The 19,815-nt window shown below is 41.0% G+C and overlaps 1 protein-coding gene across 5 annotated transcripts in view; it reads left to right on the plus strand.

Moving 5' to 3' along the window:
• Positions 1–903: 903 nt before the first annotated feature.
• USP45 (ubiquitin specific peptidase 45) overlaps positions 904–19,815 on the plus strand; it is a 73,739-nt gene continuing 54,827 nt past the window's right edge. For 3 of the 5 annotated variants that reach the window (XR_012033820.1, XM_072831982.1, XM_072831986.1), the window contains exons 1-5: positions 904–1,043; positions 5,992–6,101; positions 10,223–10,395; positions 11,722–11,825; positions 16,466–16,566. Coding sequence is in view for 3 of the 5 variants with exons in the window: in XM_072831982.1 (XP_072688083.1) it covers positions 6,002–6,101; positions 10,223–10,395; positions 11,722–11,825; positions 16,466–16,566 (478 nt within the window). In the remaining 2 variants the exon portion in view is untranslated. The remainder of the gene's footprint in view (positions 1,044–5,991; positions 6,102–10,222; positions 10,396–11,721; positions 11,826–16,465; positions 16,567–19,815) is intronic. The other 2 variants (XM_072831983.1, XM_072831984.1) reach the window with 2 other exon arrangements.

The following is a 19,815-nucleotide window of genomic DNA, read 5'->3' on the forward strand; positions in this document are numbered from 1 at the left end:
GCCCCGCCCACCCCGGGTGCTGCACCCCTAGGGCACGGCCCCTCCGCCGCTCCCGTGGGGAGGTCACACGAGGCCCCCCATGCCCCGCCCACCCCGGGTGCTGCACCCCCAGGGCACGGCCCCTCCGCCGCTCCCGTGGGGAGGTCACACGAGGCCCCCCATGCCCCGCCCACCCCGGGTGCTGCACCCCCAGGGCACGGCCCCTCCGCCGCTCCCGTGGGGAGGTCACACGAGGCGCCCCATGCCCCGCCCACCCCGGGTGCTGCACCCCTAGGGCACGGCCCCTCCGCCGCTCCCGTGGGGAGGTCACACGAGGCGCCCCATGCCCCGCCCACCCCGGGTGCTGCACCCCCAGGGCACGGCCCCTCCGCCGCTCCCGTGGGGAGGTCACACGAGGCGCCCCATGCCCCGCCCACCCCGGGTGCTGCACCCCTAGGGCACGGCCCCTCCGCCGCTCCCGTGGGGAGGTCACACGAGGCGCCCCATGCCCCGCCCACCCCGGGTGCTGCACCCCTAGGGCACGGCCCCTCCGCCGCTCCCGTGGGGAGGTCACACGAGCCCCCCCATGCCCCGCCCACCCCCGGTGCTGCACCCCCAGGGCACGGCCCCTCCGCCGCTCCCGTGGGGCGGGCACACGAGGCCCCCCATGCCCCGCCCACCCCGGGTGCTGCACCCCCAGGGCACGGCCCCTCCGCCGCTCCCGTGGGGAGGTCACACGAGGCCCCCCATGCCCCGCCCACCCCGGGTGCTGCACCCCCAGGGCACAGCCCCTCCGCCGCTCCCGTGGGGCTGGCACACGAGGCCCCCCATGCCCCGCCCACCCCCTGTGCGGCTCCCCCAGGGCACGGCCCCTCCGCCGCTCCCGTGGGGCGGGCACACGAGGCCCCCCATGCCCCGCCCACCCCCGGTGCTGCACCCCAAGGGCACGGCCCCTCCGCCGCTCCCGTGGGGCGCGCACACACGAGGCCCCGCCCTGCCGGCCCGAGGTCGGCCGCGCAGGCGCAGTGCCTCCCGGTTGTAGTCGCGGCGGCCCGGCCGGCGTGGTGAGTCCGGGTTGCGGTGCTGGGGTCGCTGCAGCGTCTGGGTCTCCGCCGGTTCTGCCCCAGCGCCTGGTGGCAGGACGGGCCTGGGCGAGCCCCCTCGGCGCTCCCGCCTCCGCGAGGCCGGGGGGCTCCAGGCGGTCGCCGGGGGCCGCGTGCGTGCGGCGGGGCTGGGCGGCGGCCGAGGGTGTTTGGGCGGGAGGGGCCCGCGGGAGGGGCCGGGCCTCCGCCTGCTCGGACCCCGGCGCCGCCGACTGCCTTCCCGCCTCCCTCCCGGGCGCCCTCCTCGCCGCCCATTTTCTCTTGAGGAACTTGGGGTGCTGGCAGTAGGCGCCTTGGAGACGGGCTGCCGGGGTCCTGCCGGGGTCTCGATCCCCGTGCACCGCCCACGGGCTCGGCGACCTCTGCAAGCCCCTTGCCCTCTGTGTGTCTGTTTCCAGTGTGTACGGGGGGGGCAGTAATAGTGACCTGCCTCGTAAGGTGGTTGTGGGACAGTGTCTTTGAGGTGCGTGGAGCCGAGCGTGATGCACAGCAGAAGTATGTAAGTGCTGTTCATCTTTCTGAGCCTGGTACCGAACGGAGAGTCGTGTCCTCCCCGCGCTGAAGATGGTTACCCAACAGTCCAAGGGTGGGGGAAAAGTTGTTTTATTTGTTTGAGACTATGGGCTTCTGTTTGTATAGCATGTTTTTGAATTTTAATTTATTTAATTTATTTTTTTTTTAAGATTTTATTTAGTTGAGAGAGAGAGAGCATGAGTAGGGTGGAGAGGGAAAGCAGACCCCCCGCTGAGCAGGGAGCCTGAGGTGGGGCTGGATCCCAGGACACTGGGATCATGAGTGGAAGGCAGAGAGGCTTAAGGCCTAGAGCCACTCAGGCACCCCAGCATGGTTTTTTTTTTTTTTTTTTTTTTTTTTAAATCAAACATTTCTAAACAATTCAGTTGCACATCTTACAGCAGAGAAAAGACATGTTAGAGAAATACTGAAGTTGAAAGCTGGAAAGATTTGTTTGGGAAACCGCATGAAAGAAAGGGCCAGAACTTATTTGTCCTGGAAAGAATAAACCTACCAGGCCTGAGACGGCTATCCTTAGAAAGATCCCCTTGCAAGGCTACACCTTGTTTGGCGTCTGGGAACAATATAGTTTATGCCTTGCACTACTGTTTGTGTCGAAGTCACCAGCCCCCAGAAAAAACCCTGGCCTGTGAGTCTGTAATGGGCTTCCCTGGGCAGAAACATTGCACAGACATTGCTGGAGTTTCCTCACTGAGGAGAAAGAATGCGCTCTGTTTGACCCTTTCTGGGAGGAAGAGAACATAAGGAAGCCTGCACATGGATTCCTGCAAACTTCACCAGTGTCTTTTTCCATTATGCTCAGGTTGCATGTCCATACTGCCTTGCTGTAATAAAAGTTAGCCATGAGTACAACTACATGCCGAGTCCTGTGAGTCCTTCCAGTGAATCTTCAAATGTGAGGGTGGTCTTGGAACTCCCCAGATGCAATATTGGTGATAGAAGTACTTGAAGATCTAAATAATTGGATTTTAATTTTGTCTCTTTCTGCCTAAAAAGGAAAGAAAAAGAGAGCTATACAGATACGTGCTGAATAGTGGGTTACCGTCCAAAGTTATATCTATGTTTAGACATACTGCAAGTGTCAGAAAAATCACTAGAAATTGACTATGTGGCCAAGTTAAGTCACTGTCTTTTACAGACCTTTTATAGAATGTAGGTCAAATACCTGGTTCTTTTTGTTATTCTGCAAGCACTATCTATGTGTCGCTGCCTGTCTTTATCAAGAGGTGATTTGAGAAGCTGGGGAAAGGTATGAGCAGTTTCCAGGAGCCATTTTTTTCCCCTGGATTCTTTTAGTTACACCTATATTTTCAGGACATCAAGTTGAAATAGTTGGAGGGAAGTCTGTAAGTTTGGCGGTGGAAAGATGACATTTGCCATCTGATTATATCTTTTTTCCCTCAGTAAAGCAGAAGACTAGATACTCTCTTGAGAAGTAGGGAGATGGAGATTTATTTATTTATTCATTTTTAAAGGTTTGGGAGAATGAGGAAGGTTTCAGATGGCTGTGTGAGGAGTAAGTAAGTAGGTTTGCCAGGAAGTGTAGTAGATAATGGCATGTCTTGATCCATTTGAGATTGAGATTGAGATTATGAATTTGGTGGACCCAATCTGCTTTCTTACAAGATTTTCTCCAGCCTGTTTGGATGCAGACATGGTGAAAGTGTTTAATTGGGTTCATTTAGGTTTGGGTTTTTTTTTTTTTTAATACTTATTAAAAAAAAAAGATTTTATTTATTTATTCATGAAACACACAGAGAGAGGCAGAGACCTAGGCAGAGGGAGAAGCAGGCTCCCTGCAGGGAGCCCGATGTGGGACTCGATCCCAGGACCCTGGCATCACCATCTGTTACCATACAACATTATTACAATATTTTTGAGTATATTCCCTATACGATACTTTTCATCTCCATGACTTATTTATTTTATAACTGGAAGTTTGTAACTCTTAATCTTATCTATTATAAAATCTATAAGATTTTATTTATTTATTCATGAGAGACACACAGAGAGAGGCAGAGACCTCGGCAGAGGGAGACGCAGGCTCCCTGCTGGGAGCCTGATGCAGGACTCTATTCTAGGACCCCAGGATCACCACCGGAGCTGAAGGCAGATGCTCAACTACTGAGCCACCCAGGGGCCCCTAGGTTTGGAGTTCTGTTAGAGGAGTGATGTGGTAGTCTTTAAGGCTGTGCACACGTGTTTTGTCCTTCTGTGTACATAGTAAGGTTGCATTCTTTGTACACAGCCCACATCCTACCCCCTACTCATGTCCACTTGAAGTTAAATGTGCCATATGACTTGCTTGGACTGCTAAAATGTGAGGAGACGTGACATACATCATGTCCGAGTGAAACTTTAAGACCCAGCACTCCATTTGCTACTTCCCCATCTCCCTGCCTTGCTATAGTGATCATGGAAGCACGTGGTGAGATGCAACCTCTTGTCAGGCTGGGCACTAAAGGTGAATAGGATTGGCTGAACAGGCAAAGCTGGAAGAACTCGAATTTGTGATTAGAGAATGGAATACTTGAATTAGTGATTTTGCAAGGTAGGACGGTAAGAGTGAGTGGATGAGGAAGTTTGGAGAGAAAAGGCAGTCAGAAATGAAGTGGTCAAGGAACTCAGAGGCCTTGTGCATCTCTAACCCTGAAGGCCATAATTTGTTGCAGCTCAGTTCAAGAGTGATGACCTCTGGAGTTAAAGAAATGGCTCTTAAAAATGGTAAACGAAAAAGCTCCTTATGTGGAATAGAAGGCCTCTGCCTCTCTCTCTGTCTCTCATGAATATTCTGAATCAAGATTCAGAATTTAGGGCACCTGCTCAGTGGTTGAGCGTCTGCCTTTGGCTCAGGTTGTGATCCTGGGGTTCTAGGATTGAGTTCCTCATCAGGCTCCTTGTGGGGAGCTTGCTTTTCTCTCTCTGTCTCTGCCTCTCTCTAAATAAAATCTTAAAGGAAAAAAAATTCAGGATTTATTTCTGTATTCATTTTTAAAGATTTATTTATTTTAGAGAGAGAGCATGTGCACAAACACACGGAGAGACAGAGGAAGAGGGAGAGGATATCAAACAGACTTCCCACTGAGTGGAGCCTGGCATGGGACCGAATCCCATGACCCTGAGATCATGACCTGAACCAAAATCAAGAATCGGACGCTTAACTTACTGAGCCACCCAGGCACCCCAAGATTCAGAATTTATTATTGAGTTGAAAGTTTCTTGATCAATAGAAAGCAAATAAACAAATAGCCATGAAAATTGCAGTGTAGCTTAGCCATAGAACAGATGATATTAGGTAGGATGTAGGCAGAGACTCCAAATACAGTGGTTTGAAAAGATGCTTAATCTTTAATCTAAAATGTTAACAATTGGGCAGCCCGGGTAGCTCAGTGATTTAGCGTTGCCTTCAGCCCAGGGCGAGGTCCTGGAGACCCGGGTTCGAGTCCCATATTGGGCTCCCTGCATGGAGTCTGGCTGTGTCTCTCCCTCTCTCTGTGTCTCTCATGAATAAATAAATAAAATCTTTAAAAATAAATAAATAAAATCTTAACAATTAATTTTGGGTTTTTAAGAAACAGAAAGGACAGAGGTAAGTAACACCATGAAGAAAGAAACAAATTAAGTGTGGGGCGTTATACAACCTTGCTATTGAAAGTATGGTCTATGGAGGCACAAAGATACGTGCTCTTTGCAACTTACTTTGAAGTAGTTCAGCAAAAACAAGTAAATATATTCACATATTCAGTATCTGTACATACTGATATTTAGATAAAACAAATAGGGCAAAATGTTCTAGATGTGGATTCTAGGTAATAAGCATATGGGTGTTTATTATAATGTTCTATTAACTTTTCTGGATGTTTAAGTGTTTTCATAATAAAAATGTGGGGGAAAGCCTCACCCCCCCCCCCCAAAAAATGCTGCAGCTTAAAACAATTTATTTCTCTCTCAGTAGTTCAGTGCTGGGTCATATAGTGCAGATAGGCTGGCTCTGCTGTGCTGGGCACCTGGCTTCCTTCCCTGCCCCATTGTGGCTTTTCCAATTTCTACTAATTTCCTAGCTAGTGGGGTGGGAGAAAGGGCAAGGGGAGCACAAGACCCAGAAGCAGCATTTATTCCCTTGGTCAAAACTTTAGTTTTGTCATTCACCTGGACATCATCTAGGGAGTAGTTGGCAAAAGTCAAATATGTGCATTTGTATTTTGGTTTAATAAAGATTTCTTTGGTTACATCTAATGTTCTCTTCTTCTGTTAATGTACCAAGCCAACTAAAGTTGAAGTCATTTCCATTTTAATATACATGAAGTAAAATACCTAAAATTTTAGTTTTGAGGATTAAAATGTATTCATTTCACCCTACCCCCAACCTTTTCAGTAAATAACAGATGCGGGTGAAAGAGCCTTCCAAAGCTTTGCCTGAGAAAGCCAAAAGAAATAAAAGGCCTGCTATACCTCGTGATGAAGACTCTTCAGACGACATTCCTGGTAAATTGTCATATCTGGCATCCTAAATAGCACTGGGGGAAATAACCATCTATGTTTTTCATCAATAAATCCTTTATTCTTTATTTTTACTCTTTTCTATATGAACTTTTATCTATTTTTTATTTTTAAGATTTTAAAAAAGATTTTATTTATTTATTTGACAGAGAGAGAGAGAGCACAAGTAGGGGGAGCAGCAGGTAGCAAAGAGCACGACGACATGGGGCTCAATCCCAGGACATTGGGATCATGACCTGAGCTGAAAGCAGACACTTAACCACCCAGGAGTCCCCTGCATGAAATTTTAAATCACCTTGTCTAGTTCCAAAATCCTGTTGATGTTTTTATTGAGATTTTGTCTAGTTTCTAAAATAACTTAAAATTAGCATCTTTTTGTTTTCACATTTCTCATGGCCTGTTAAAGCCAGGCCTTTCAAGCCTGGGAGAAGATTCTGGGGAGCTGCTGGCTTCAGGCCTGCTTTTTTCTTGAGCTTCGTGCCTTCCATTTCAGCCTCCAAGGATTCTCCCATTCTTTCTCACCAGTTCAGCTCTCCATTTAAAAAGGTGTTTTAAATTTTTATTTCCATTTTTAAGTGTTTTTAACTTGGACAGTGTTTCAGGATAGCTAGATTGTTGAGGGAAGTCTGAATTATATCTTTAAACATTTGTTTTATTCTGTGAATATGATTTCTTTCAGGGATCCTGAAAAAAAATGTTCAGGGATGATTCCTATGTTGGATCTTCCTTGCCTGTCTTCTTATTATTTTTTCTCAAATCCTCTAAAACTCCTGCTTCCTTTTCATTTTGTTTGCTCTTTTCATTTTTATCTTTTACAATGTCTTCTGCAGTATTTTTCACTTTCTGCCCTTTTTATTTGTCATCCTTTTTGTGGTTTCATTTATTTTTTCTTTCATTTTTTTCCCTGAGCTCTGCTACTGCTCTTCCTACTGTTTTGCCACCTCGTGCTGGTGCATTTGCTTCTGTTTTGTATTTTTATTTCATGACAGTGATTTCTGTGTCATACGCTTTTCAGTTTTCTTCTATTGCCATAGAGTTTGTGGCTTAGATTTTTCCTTGATTTCTCATTGTAAGTCACCTTTCTTGGGCCAGTTAGTTTTAGAATATTTGTGTGAGGAGGGCCAGGGCACTGTCAGGACCACTGGAGTTTTGAGTGTGAGCTCAGTTAGCTTTTACTCCTTTCCAACTCAACAGGATTACGCAGCCCTGGGTTTTTTGAGAATCCAAAGTATCTCTTCTTCCCGACTGACTTAGAGATGAGACTGTTCCCTGTGAATTTGGCTTTTTGTTTGTTTGTTTGTTTGTTTGTCACTTAGTGAATTAGTAATTGCCTTTTTTGGCTTCTTAAAACAAAACTGGATATAGGGGAGCTCCTGCCAGTGTTGTTGCAGCACAGAGATTTAGGTTTCTGTGCTGTGTTTGCAAAGCATGCAGCGTTCTCTGTGAAATCTATAGCTGCAGTATGCTCTCTGCTTCCTTCTGTATGCACTTCTCTTTGATCTCTGCTGCGTTGAGGTGGGACCCTTCCACTTAATTTATGACGGGGTCTTGTGGTTTTTCTGAAAAGGAACTCGTTGTTTTTGTTTTCTATTCTTGTTGACCTTAGTTTCTGGAGAATGGGGAAGTGTTGATTTTAGACCATCATTTGCAAACTAGAAGACCTCCCTGTAAAGTTTTTATTAATATTTAAAGTGAAAAACGTGGACATCTTAATTATTGTTTTTGACTTGTTATTGCAAAACAACTATAGGCTTTAATGCATTGTATGTTTTATTCGGGAATCCCTAGAGGACTTATTTGACAGATGAAATTTAGACAATTGTACGTTTTTTTTTTAATTTAGACAATTATATGACTAAACAAGTTACAGAAAACTGAGCACAAAAAAATAAATATTTTTTTACATTTCCCTGCTCTTCCCCACAAAAGATTGTGGATGCTATTTAAACGCTGGTTAGCTCTTGTAGGAAGCATCAAACTTTCAAATTTACTTAATAATAAGTATATATGGTTGAAGCATTTAAATGGTAATAGATTTAATTTAGAGGCCTGAAACCTTTTATCATGAATTCAGTTATCTCTGAATTCATTAACAATTTCAGTTTTATAAGTCTGAATTGCAGAATCAGAGAATAGTTAAGTTGTACCCTGGCCAGATCCCACCCCAGGGATAATACAGAAGATGTATGGAATGATTTTTCCCCTTAGAAATTTAAAATATAAAAACTCAAAGCAATGACATTTAGTAAAGCACTTCTAGGTCCTGTACTGGTATGGTCATCTATCAGCCTTCCCCAGAATCCCCGTTTCTTTAATGGCATGTGTCCTTGCTTTTCAAATATAGGACTTCAGAATTACCCCTTTTATGTCTATTCTTTCAACTTGCTCTTGGTATGAAATTAGAAGTCCTAATCTTTCACCAGATTTACACATTATTTTTATTGAAATTATGTTTCACAAGTCACTTGTCAGGAGTCACATTCTTAGGCTTCAGGATGAAATGGAACTAATGCTTAGCCTCTCTCTATTTCACTAATTGGTGAAAAGGAGTGCTGCACACTTAGGAAGGGAAGTGGAGGAAGTCAAAATGTACATACTCCTGTTCCCCTCTTCAAGTTAGTCTTTCCCTTTGTTTTTTAATTTTGGCAGAGAGTTGTGGTTTTGGTGTTTGAGATAGTTGAGGTAGAGAAATGGAAATGTTCAGGTATTTGGGAGAAGTGGAAGTGTTATTGTGTCCTTGGGAGAAGAATACAGTTATCTGAAGAAATAAAAACATATTAACTTATTTTGGCCACTTGTCTACACATAGTGGAGTCCCAGTGGGACTCTGTTATAAGGGGTAACTAAGGACCATGCAAAGTCATTTTTTTAAATAATAAATTTATTTTTTATTGGTGTTCAATTTGCCAACATACAGAATAACACCCAGTGCTTGTCCTGTCAAGTGCCCCCCTCAGTGCCCATCACTCATTCACCCCCCACCCCCCACCTTCCTCCCCTTCCACCACCCCTAGTTTGTTTCCCAGAGTTAGGAGTCTTTATGTTCTGTCTCCCTTTCTGATATTTCCTACCCATTGCTTCTCCCTTCCCTTCTATTTCCTTTCACTATTATTTATATTCCCCAAATGAATGAGAACATATAATGTTTGTCCTTCTCCAATTGACTCATTTCACTCAGCACAATACCCTCCAGTTCCATCCACGTTGAAGCAAATGGTGGGTATTTGTCATTTCTAATGGCTGAGTAATATTCCATTGTATACATAAACCACATCTTCTTTATCCATTCATCACAAAGTCATTTGTTATTTGGTAGTATTCATTAAGGAGAGTTCTTGTTCCTGTAAATTATGCCATTGTTTGTTCCTCTCTCCTTTCTCCCTATAGTGATGAAAATAGCTTGAGAGCAGAGGTAGGCTCTGTGGAATGATTTTATGTATGTATCTTAATGAGAAGAAAATGTATTAAAAAATGCTTGGCATAGTAGCTGCTCAGTAAATAATCTACTTTATTTGTTAAACTTTTTATTTTTGAACTAATTAACAGGAAGCTTCAAAAAGATATACAAGGGGGTCCCATTCATTCTTCACCCAGCCTCTCCTGATTTAACATCTTGTATTTCTATAGTACACTATCAAAACCAGGGAAATGACATCAGTACAATCCTTAAAGCTTATTCTGATTCCACCAGATATGCAAGGCCTCGTGTGTGTGCGTTTGTGGTGTGTGTGTGTGTGTGTGCCTGTCTGCGTGGGTATAATTCTGTGCACTTTTATTACATGTATAGTTTTGTATAATCATCACAATTGAGATACCTGACTGTACCATCACCATTTCAAGGGTTACCTGTTTATAGTCACACTCCCTGCTCTCCATCCATAGTCCATAGCAGCCACAGATTTGTTCTTCAACTCTGTAATTATGTTATTTCAAGAATGCCTTATAAATGGAACCATGCAGTAGTATCCTTTTGAGTTACTTTTTTTTTTTTTTTAAATCTCTTTCCTTTTTAGTTACAGCATTTTAATGCTATTGACTTTTGCTTACTGATGATAGCACTTTGGTTTAGTAAAGAAAATGTTCAAATTTTGTTTTGTCTTATTCAGTAGGTTTTACTTGCCAGCATATAAGTCATGCTATCAGTGTGAATCATGTGAAGAAAGCAATAGCTGAGAATGTGTGGTCAGTTTGCTCAGAATGTTTAAAAGAAAGAAGATTCTGTGATGGGCAGCCAGTACTTCCCTCTGACGTTTGGTTGTGCCTCAAGTGTGGATTTCAGGTTAGAAAAGTGATTTTTATCTGTGAGTTTGTCTTAGATATTTTTCTTCTATGCTTATTGTGAGTTGGACTGTTGGTAATGTTTAGAACTTAAGATAAATTTATTCCATGTTTAGATAGAACTCTCCAAGGCTGAACTTAGAAACATTTGTTAAGGCAGAGTAAAATGTATGTTATTTTTAGAAAGTAATCATGTGTGGTATAGAGAAATACTTTGAAAGGGAATCCAACCTACCTGCAGTAGTTCTCATGTCTTACTTGCCTTTACCTATTTGTGTTTACTTAAGAAATGGATCCAAGTTTTTTTACATCTTACTAGATTAATTTTTTTAAAGATTTTATTTATTTATTCATGAGAGATAGAGAGAGAGAGAGGCAGAGACACAGGCAGAAGGAAGAGCAGGCTCCATGCAGGGAGCCCGACATGGGACTCGATCCTGGGTGTCCAGGATCACAACCTTGGCTGAAGGCAGCACTAAACCACTGAGCCACCCGGGCTCATTAGATTAATTTTTTTTTCTATGAAAAGATTTTTTTCAAAACAAATTTTCTGAACAGCTTAGAAGGTATTACTATCTGTAATATCCTTTGAATAACATTTAAGATGTGTATAATTTTTCTAAAATAAGAGGAATCCTTATTATCTCACATGGTTCATAAGTAGGACCACTTCAAGGCTAGTTAATTCAATGAAAAGGACATTGAAAACTGACGTTTCTTCCATTTTTCTCTTGTGCCACTCTCACTTTCATGGCTTTTTATGGCCAAAGATGTTTCATGCATTATTTATCATACAGCAATCCCCAAAGACCAGAAAGAGGGCAAAAAGTACATCCTTTCCCTGTTTTTGTTTTTAAATGTATGAAACTTTCCATGAAACATCTAATAGACTGCCCCTTGAGTCGCATTGGCCAGAACTGGAACTCATTTCTTTACTTACCTGGTGAGGGAAATTACTGGATTGGTCTGAGTCTCAGTAGTTGCCAGTGGGTTTGGGTGGAGATGCGGACAATAGTAGAAAATGTATGTATAGGAGAAGGGGTCTGCGAGGATGCTCAGTGCCCCACTGAGTGTACACATTTTTAAATAATAGCAAAATGAACTTGACTCGTAATTGTTTTAGGTAAATACCGTATAACAAAAAGCGAATTAGCCTCTTTGCAAGAAATTAAGTTTAATGAAAATCTGTATTACTTTCTGAAACTTTCCCCTTCATGCTTGAAATTAAAAACCAAAACTCAGTATAAGTTTGTATATGATTTAAGTTTTGATTAATTTGAACAAATCTATATGTAGATCATAAAAATAACATTCTGTTCCTCTTTAGGGTTGTGGTAGAAACTCAGAGAACCATCATTCACTGAGGCACTACAAGAGTCGGAGAACAGAATCTCACTGTATTACAATTAGTCTGAGCACGTGGGTTATATGGTAAGTTAGATGTTGTTACAACTTGTGTCCACTACAAAAAATACCATTTTCTTTGAGCTTTCCAAGGTAAGATATTTTGAGATGTTATACCAACATATGCCTTTTAGCCTGAACATAACCTGTGGAATGCTTTAAGAAAACTAATATTACCCATAGATATAAAATTTAAATAAGGAAAAATTGAGTCACCCTCTACATTTTTAAAACCTTTTCTGGGATCCCTGGGTGGCGCAGCGGTTTGGCGCCTGCCTTTGGCCCAGGGCGCGATCCTGGAGACCCGGGATCGAATCCCACATCGGGCATCCCGGTGCATGGAGCCTGCTTATCCCTCTGCCTATGTCTCTGCCTCTCTCTCTCTCTCTATCATAAATAAGTGAAAATTGAAAAAAAAGACTAAAAAAAAAAAAAAAAACGTTAAAAATAAAAAAAAAAAAAAAAAAAAAAATAAAACCTTTTCTTCATAGGATAAAGAAAACATTCTTCCTAGTTGATTTTTTGTAATGAATTTGCTAATACAGGATTCCAGAGTTCTAGAGAAGGAAGGTGCTTTAAGCAGTCAAGTGGTTTGGTGATTCCCTACAGGGGCAGGGGTAAGCCTGGGCATTTGTAGTTTTGTAAAAACCTCTCAGGTGATTCTACTACTTAATCCTGGCTGGGAACCAGGTCCAGTGTCTTCATTTTAAATATAAAGACAAGGAGTATCATTTACTCTTTTATGGTTACAAAGTAGAAGTCCAGGCACCAAATCAAGTCTTTTGATTTGCTAGTTTCTTACCAGCATACCACACTGGCTTCAGTGGTATAAGTGGATACTGTATCAAAAAGCTTCGCATATATTTTACAATAAACTTTTCTTTTTTATATATGTATTTATCCAACAGAAATTTTCTAAATGGAATCTATAGATTCCTGTAAATTCCTTGAATGAATTTGCAAAAGTTTTCAAGTTTTACTTGAACAGAGATTTTCAAGTTTTTTTTTTTAAGATTTTATTTATTTATTCATGAGAGACACAGAGAAAGAGGCAGAGACATAGACAGAGGGAGAAGCAGGCAGGGGCCCGACGTGGGACTCCAGGATCATGCCCTGAGCCAAAGGCAGATGCTCAACCACTGAGCCACCCAGGCGTCCCAAGAGATTTTCAATTTTAAGACAAAAATATTTTAACTCTGTGTTTTCACTTCTGGGTTCTAAAATTTATATAACAATATTTTGGCTTATAGAACAGATAATCATAATTTGTGGCACAGGTCACGTACTTGCTGCATATGTTTTTGTTTTGGTTGGCCCCAAGTAATAATACTGCGGAGGAGGAGGAAAGCTTGGAGATAGCTTACTCTGTGCATGATACACTGGAGCCTGAGGGAGAGGAGGATGATGCCATAGTGTGGCAGCTTAGGAAATATTTCTCTGTAGTCTGAATAGAGCAGTGGTCTCAAACAATGGGGCACATCACAATCACCAGGAAGGCTTGTTAAAATAGATTGCTGGGCCTCAGCCTGGAGATTCTGATTTAGTAGTTCCTGGGTAGGGCCTAAGTATCTGCATTTCTAACAAGTTCCTAGGTGTTGCCAATGCTGCTGGTCTGGGGACCACAGTTTGAGGACCACAGGAATAGAGGAAGGTAGAGGGAGAATTGAGTCACACCTGTTAGAATAGGCTGATTTCAAGTGAGCCTGTATCAGAACTTCTATTGTGGCTCATAGGACCACATCATGGTATGAATGATGATATAATTTCAGCAAAAACAAAACCAAAAAAACCCCCTTACCTAGCACAATAGTGTTGTTAATTTTAACACTATTGATTTTATAATTTTGTTTTTATGCTTAATTGTATAATTTTGCTTTCATAGGTACATAGAGTTATAAGGATGACCGATTTATTGATCATTTTGTGAGAATGATATTTCTATGATAATGAAAATAATTTAAGTCACATTTGGGGGTCTGTAAAATTATTTTCCATTCTAAGGAAGAAATTCAAGTTGGTCACTTGTATTTACAGAAATTTAAAGTTTGGGACTTTTCTTTTTCCCATCTAATTCTTGAACCTTAAAAAGTTTAACAGTTATATTGTTATATAGAACTCTTTAATTTTTTTAAAAAGATTTTTATTCATTTATTCATGAGAGACATAGAGAGAAAGGCAGAGACAGAGTCAGAGGGAGAAGCAGGTGCCCCACAAGGAGCCTGATGCGGGATTTGATCCTAGGACCCAGGATCACAACCTGAGCCAAAGGAGGACGCTTAACCCCTGAGCTACCCAGGCATCCCTAGAGCTGTTTAATTTTTTTTAAGATGTTATTTATTTATTCATGAGAGACACACAGACAGAAAGAGGCAGAGACATAGGCAGAGGGAGAAGCAGGCTCTATGCAGGGAGCCTGACATGGGACTCGATCCTGGGGCTCTGGGATCACTCCCTGGGCCGAAGGCAGGCGCTAACCTACTGAGCCACCCAGGGATCCCTGAGCTGTTTAATTTTAAGATGATAATATTCTTTTGGTTGTTGTGAGGAATTAAACCAGAAAATGCATGTAAGGCATTTATAGCAAGTAGATGCTCAATTACATTTTTTTTTTGTTATTTCTAATGGAAACAAAATTAATTTATGTTGTGCTGTCCTCTTCAAATTCACTGCTATTGTGTTTTTTTAATTTACATTTTCTTTTTGTACTCTTCAAAGTTACAATATATTTTATACTGAATAAAAATTAGATTGCAATGTCAATAAAAATTTCTTGACATTTCAATATTTTGCAAATGAGCAATTTTTGCTAGTTTTGGCAATAATTACATTAGTAAATTTTGAGCATTTATTATAGTGTAAGCCTGGTAATTCTAATTACATTATTTGAATTCCATCATGGTCTGTTAGAAAAGGTGTTTTAGGAATGTTTTCCGTGACTTGTTTCCTTCACAGATTTATCTATATGAATCTATGTATTTCTGTGTGCAAGTGATAGAGTAATACTTGTATTTTGAGTAAGAATAAATATTTGAATTTTGAGTGCTGTTTAGAAAAGAACCCCCCCCAAAAAAGAAAAGAAACTCAAATCTAATTTATAGATTTCTAATCTATAGGTTCTAATCTCAGAACCACTAGTAATTATAAGATTGTGACTATGTAAGGTGATGCTGCTATAACACATATTTTAAAACACTTTTAATACATTCAAATATATGTTTTTATTTGACCATTGGATCTTATGAAGATAAAGGAAACAGGTAATAAGAATACATAGAAAAAATTTTTATTAATACTAAATGCACTAATGAGTAAACTTATGGAGGGCAGTTTTCTAAAAAGGAATGTGCTTTTAAAAATCTCTTTGGGGGCAGCCCCGGTAGCACAACGGTTTGGAGCCGCCTGTAGCCTGGGGTGTGATCCTGGAGACCCGGGATCGAGTCCCGCATTGGGCTCCCTGCATAGAGCCTGCTTCTCCCTCTGTCTGTGTCTCTGCCCCTCTCTCTCTGTGTCTATGAATAAATAAATAAAATCTTTAAAAAAATAAAAATAAAAATCTCTTTGGGAACTTTCTCTTCCCACCTAAGCCCCAAAGAAAATAAAACGCTTACCCAGTCTTCCCCATCTCTACAAGTGGCATCTCCATCACTTAAGTATTCAAGCCAGAAGCCTAGCAGTTACTTTATTTCCCTTTTTATCTTGTTTTATTTTTTAATCCTTGAACAAAAGTGAACAAAATGATATAATGAAATCTTCTATACCCACCACCCAGCTTTAAACATTCCCAACTCACAGCAAGTCTTCTTTCTTCTAGACCAGAATTTCTCAATCTCAGTGCTGTCGTCATTTGAGGTGATAATTCTTTGCTGTGAGAGGACCATCCTGTACATCAAAGGATGTTTAGCACGGTCTACCTTGTGGATACCAGTAGCAGCTTCCCCAGTTCTAACAACCAAAATGTCTCAAAACATTCCCACATGTTCCCTAGGGAGCAAAATTGCTCCTGTTTGAGAATCATGGACTTACCCCACATCCACTTCCCCCTTTCCATGGCAATTATTTTATACTTCCCCGTTTCTACCTGAAATATGTGTAAAGTAGATCTGTTCATTTTTCTCCAGATCTACTGCTTTTACCCTGATCTACCTGCTTCTGTTCCTGATTTCCTCCATCTGACATTAGTCAGAGTGATGTTTTTAAAATATAGATTGGGGGCACCTGGGTGGCTTAGTGATTGAGCAGCTGTCTTCAGTTCAGGGCATGATCCCGGGGGCTTGGGATCGAGTCCTGAATCAGCTCCCTGCAGGAAGCCTGCTTCTCCCTCTGCTTATATCTCTGCCTCTCTCTGTGTCTCTCATGAAAAAATTAATTAAAAATATTTTTTAAAAAATAAAATAAAATATAAATTGGATCACATCACTTCCCTGCTTAAAGATTTCCTCATGGCTTTCCATTACACTTGGGATAAAGTATCAAAACTTTATTTTGAATGATAGGCTCTGTATGAACTGTCTTCTCTAGAATTACCTGATGCCTCACTCTAAATATACTCTCCCCTGCCATTTCAAGACAAGATTGGATAATTATCAACTTTATTACTTTATTACCTGGTGTACAACATTAATGAACATGCTTTCATAATATTTGCTTACATATTTATATTTTTTCAGGTGTTATGAATGTGATGAAAAACTATCAACACATTGTAATAAGAAGGTTTTGGCTCAAACAGTTGATTTTCTCCAGAAACATGTTTCTAAAACACAAACAAGTAAGTTAAGCAGTTGCTAAAGAAATTTGTATTAAAAAAAATTAAGAAAAAAAGAAATTTGTATTAAAGTATGATATTCTGTATTCATTATAGAGTTTATAAGTTCATAAATAATGCCTTAAATTTTTGCTGTGACCTCTCCACACAAATGCCATGCATTCCTAAGTAGCAATCTTGTGATGTTATCTTGTGTTGTATTTACATAACTAAAATGAGAAGCTAGAGAGGGTGGTGACTGGATCATGGGCTTCGGAGTCACACAGTGCTGAGTTTGAATTTGGGCTCCACTTAAATTACTTAGTTTACTTTAAAAATTAGGATGATATTTCTATTGTGTGGGCTTATTGTGAGGCTTACAGAAAGTGTTTTCTAAAAATTGAGAAATAATGTATTTAAAAATACTTATATAATGCCCAGGACATATTTCTGAAATGATATCCGTTATTTGTTACATAATCATAGTGCAGTTCTGACACTAATCTTACAGATTAAGCTCTATTTTCTACAGCCCAATATACAGTTGTTTTTGTTAGCTATTGCTCTGAGACAGTAATGGCAAACAAATACCAAAGGAATTGGAGAAGGTAAGCACAGGTTCGGACAGCTGAAGAAATGATGAATTTTATTCACTCATTTATTCAACAAACATTTATTGAAACCTTAGTCTGTCTCAGGCATACAAGTCAGAGCTCCAATTCTACTCAAATAAAGAACCAAGAAAATATGGTGATAATAGACATTTACCACTTCAGGAAAGGGTCGCCTGAGTGGCTCAGTGGTTGAGCATGTGCCTTCGGTTCAGGGCCTGATCCCAGGGTCCTGGGATCGAGTCCCGCATCAGGCTCCCTGCAGGGAGCCTGCTTCTCCCTCTGCCTGTGTCTCTGCCTTTCGCTGTGTCTCTCATGAATAAATAAATAAAATCTTAAAAAAAAAAAAAACCGAAAGCAAAAACCCACTTCAGGAACAGATGTTGGTCTTAATGCTGCCTCCTGAAAACCGCACATTTAATGTGGGTTTTTTTTCCCCCCACAATAAGATATGTAGGGATATGATGGCACGGTGGCAAAAGTCCAGTTGTAGGAAATGTTTTATCTGGATTTTTTTTTTCACCTTAGATGTTTCTTGAAGAATAAAGCCAGTCTGATTTCATTCCAGTTTTACAGATTTCTTGAATATTTATTATCATAATGTATATAAGGTTGGGAGCATGGAATGATATGGTACAAAGACCATGGGCCTTGTCAGAGTGTGGGGTCTGGCATTCATATTGGACTCTTTTAGTCACTGGCTATGTGACCTGGGGTGGGTTACAGTTCATCTGAGCCTCATTTTCCTCAGTAGTTCCTCCGTCTTTTTCATGGTGCTTCAGGGAATAGAGATTGATAAGACAGTTCCTGTCCTAAAGAATAATGATAAGCAGAATGGAGTTATATTTTGAGTGATGTTCAGATATTCTAAAAGGGTTGTAATATTCAATTGAAAGGAAGTGAGAATTGTGAATGAGTTGGCTTTCAGGCTGAAGAATTTTGGGTAGGTAGAGGTTAGAAAAGCAATCATTTCGAGTAGTGGGAAGCACCGGTGCAACCCTTAACTGTAACCATGGATGGAACCATGGGTAGCACCTGGAATGGTGGGAAACAGGTTCTTGAGGGAGCTTGAGAGTGTGTCGAGCCTTCAAAGTTAGGGAGATATCTAGTTCTGAATTCAGGGTTTCCAGAAGTTCCAGGTCAAAATGTCATTTTGTTTGTGTTCCATGCTACAATATCTCTCAGGCAAGTTTGATTTAAAATAAGATCTGTTGGCATTTGAGAAGTAAGGTTTTTGGGATAGTAATCTGTAATATTCTTTCTGGTCTGAGGCTTTATTTTTATAAAATACATTAAAAATCAGATATGAAAGTTTTTATTGAGGTTTGTAGGAATGCTGGATTATGATTATGCAGCTATTTTATTTTTTATTTTTAAGATTTTATTTTTTTTATTCATGAGAGACACAGGGAGAGAGGCAGAGAGAGACATAGAGGGAGAAGCAGGCTGTCTGCAGGGAGCCCAGTGCAGGACTCGTTGCCCGGACTCCAGGATCACGACCTGAGCCAAAGGCAGATGTTCAACCACTGAGCCACTCAGGTGCCCCTATGCAACTATTTTTAAATGACAGTTGTAGAGACTGTAGAAATATAATAATGTCTGAATATGGTAATTAAAAAAGATTATGAAACTATACTGTATTTTAGGTGGGAAGATAAGAATGGTTTTAAAGGATTCTTTTTATATTTTGCTCTAAGAAAAATAACTGCTGAGAAAAGCCTCTATCTGTACTTGACACATGTTAAGTTATGCAAATCCTGAACAATTTCATGTCTAATAATGTCTATTACATCTAATTTAGCTACTCTGCACAGAGAAATCTAGGCCAGTGCCCCATCCTTTTGTAAATACCACCAGCTCAGTGAATCTCAGCTTTTGGTCTCAATAGCCCGTTAAGAGTCCTAAAATTTGGGCAGCCCCCATGGCGCGGTGGTTTAGCGCCGCCTGCAGCCTAGGGTGTGATCCTGGAGACCCGGGATCAAGTCCCACGTCGGGCTCCCTGCATGGTGCCTGTTTCTCCCTCTGCCTGTGTCTCTGCCTCTCTCTCTAGCTGTGTCTCTATGAATAAATAAATTAAAAAAAAAAAAAAGAGTCCTAAAATTTTAGTGAAGACTTAAAGAGCTTTGCTTAGGTAGGTTATATCTATCAATATTTAATGTATTAGAAATTTAAAAATAACAATATTTATGAAATCACTGAAAAACAGCAATAATTTCCATGATATGTTAACACAAATAATATGTTTTTAGGAAAGATAACTATTTTGTAAAACAACACAAACTTCATAAGTGGCACTGTTTTACATTGTTTACCTATAGCTTAATAAAAACCGTTGGATTCTCCTATCTACTTCGTATTCAGTCTATGATATGGTGCGTAGTCTCTGGAAAACTGCATTATGTAACTGAGAATGAGTGAAAGTGTAAAAAAAAAAAAGCAAATAATATAGGGTTATTGTGAAAATACTTTTGACCTTATGGACGGGGAAAGGAGGAGGGTGTCTTCAGATCCACTTTTAGAACTGCTGAACTAGCACATTTCTGTCTGTACTTTCTGTTTTCACCCTCATTTGTCCTAAGTTGCGGTTCTGTTCTCTTTGATTCTCAATGTGGCTAAGCAGTAAATACTTGCTGATTTGAACGGAGCTTTCATGTGACTAGTT

Source organism: Canis lupus, chromosome 7 (assembly GCF_048164855.1).
Source record: "Canis lupus baileyi chromosome 7, mCanLup2.hap1, whole genome shotgun sequence".
Taxonomy (NCBI): Eukaryota; Metazoa; Chordata; class Mammalia; order Carnivora; family Canidae; genus Canis; species Canis lupus.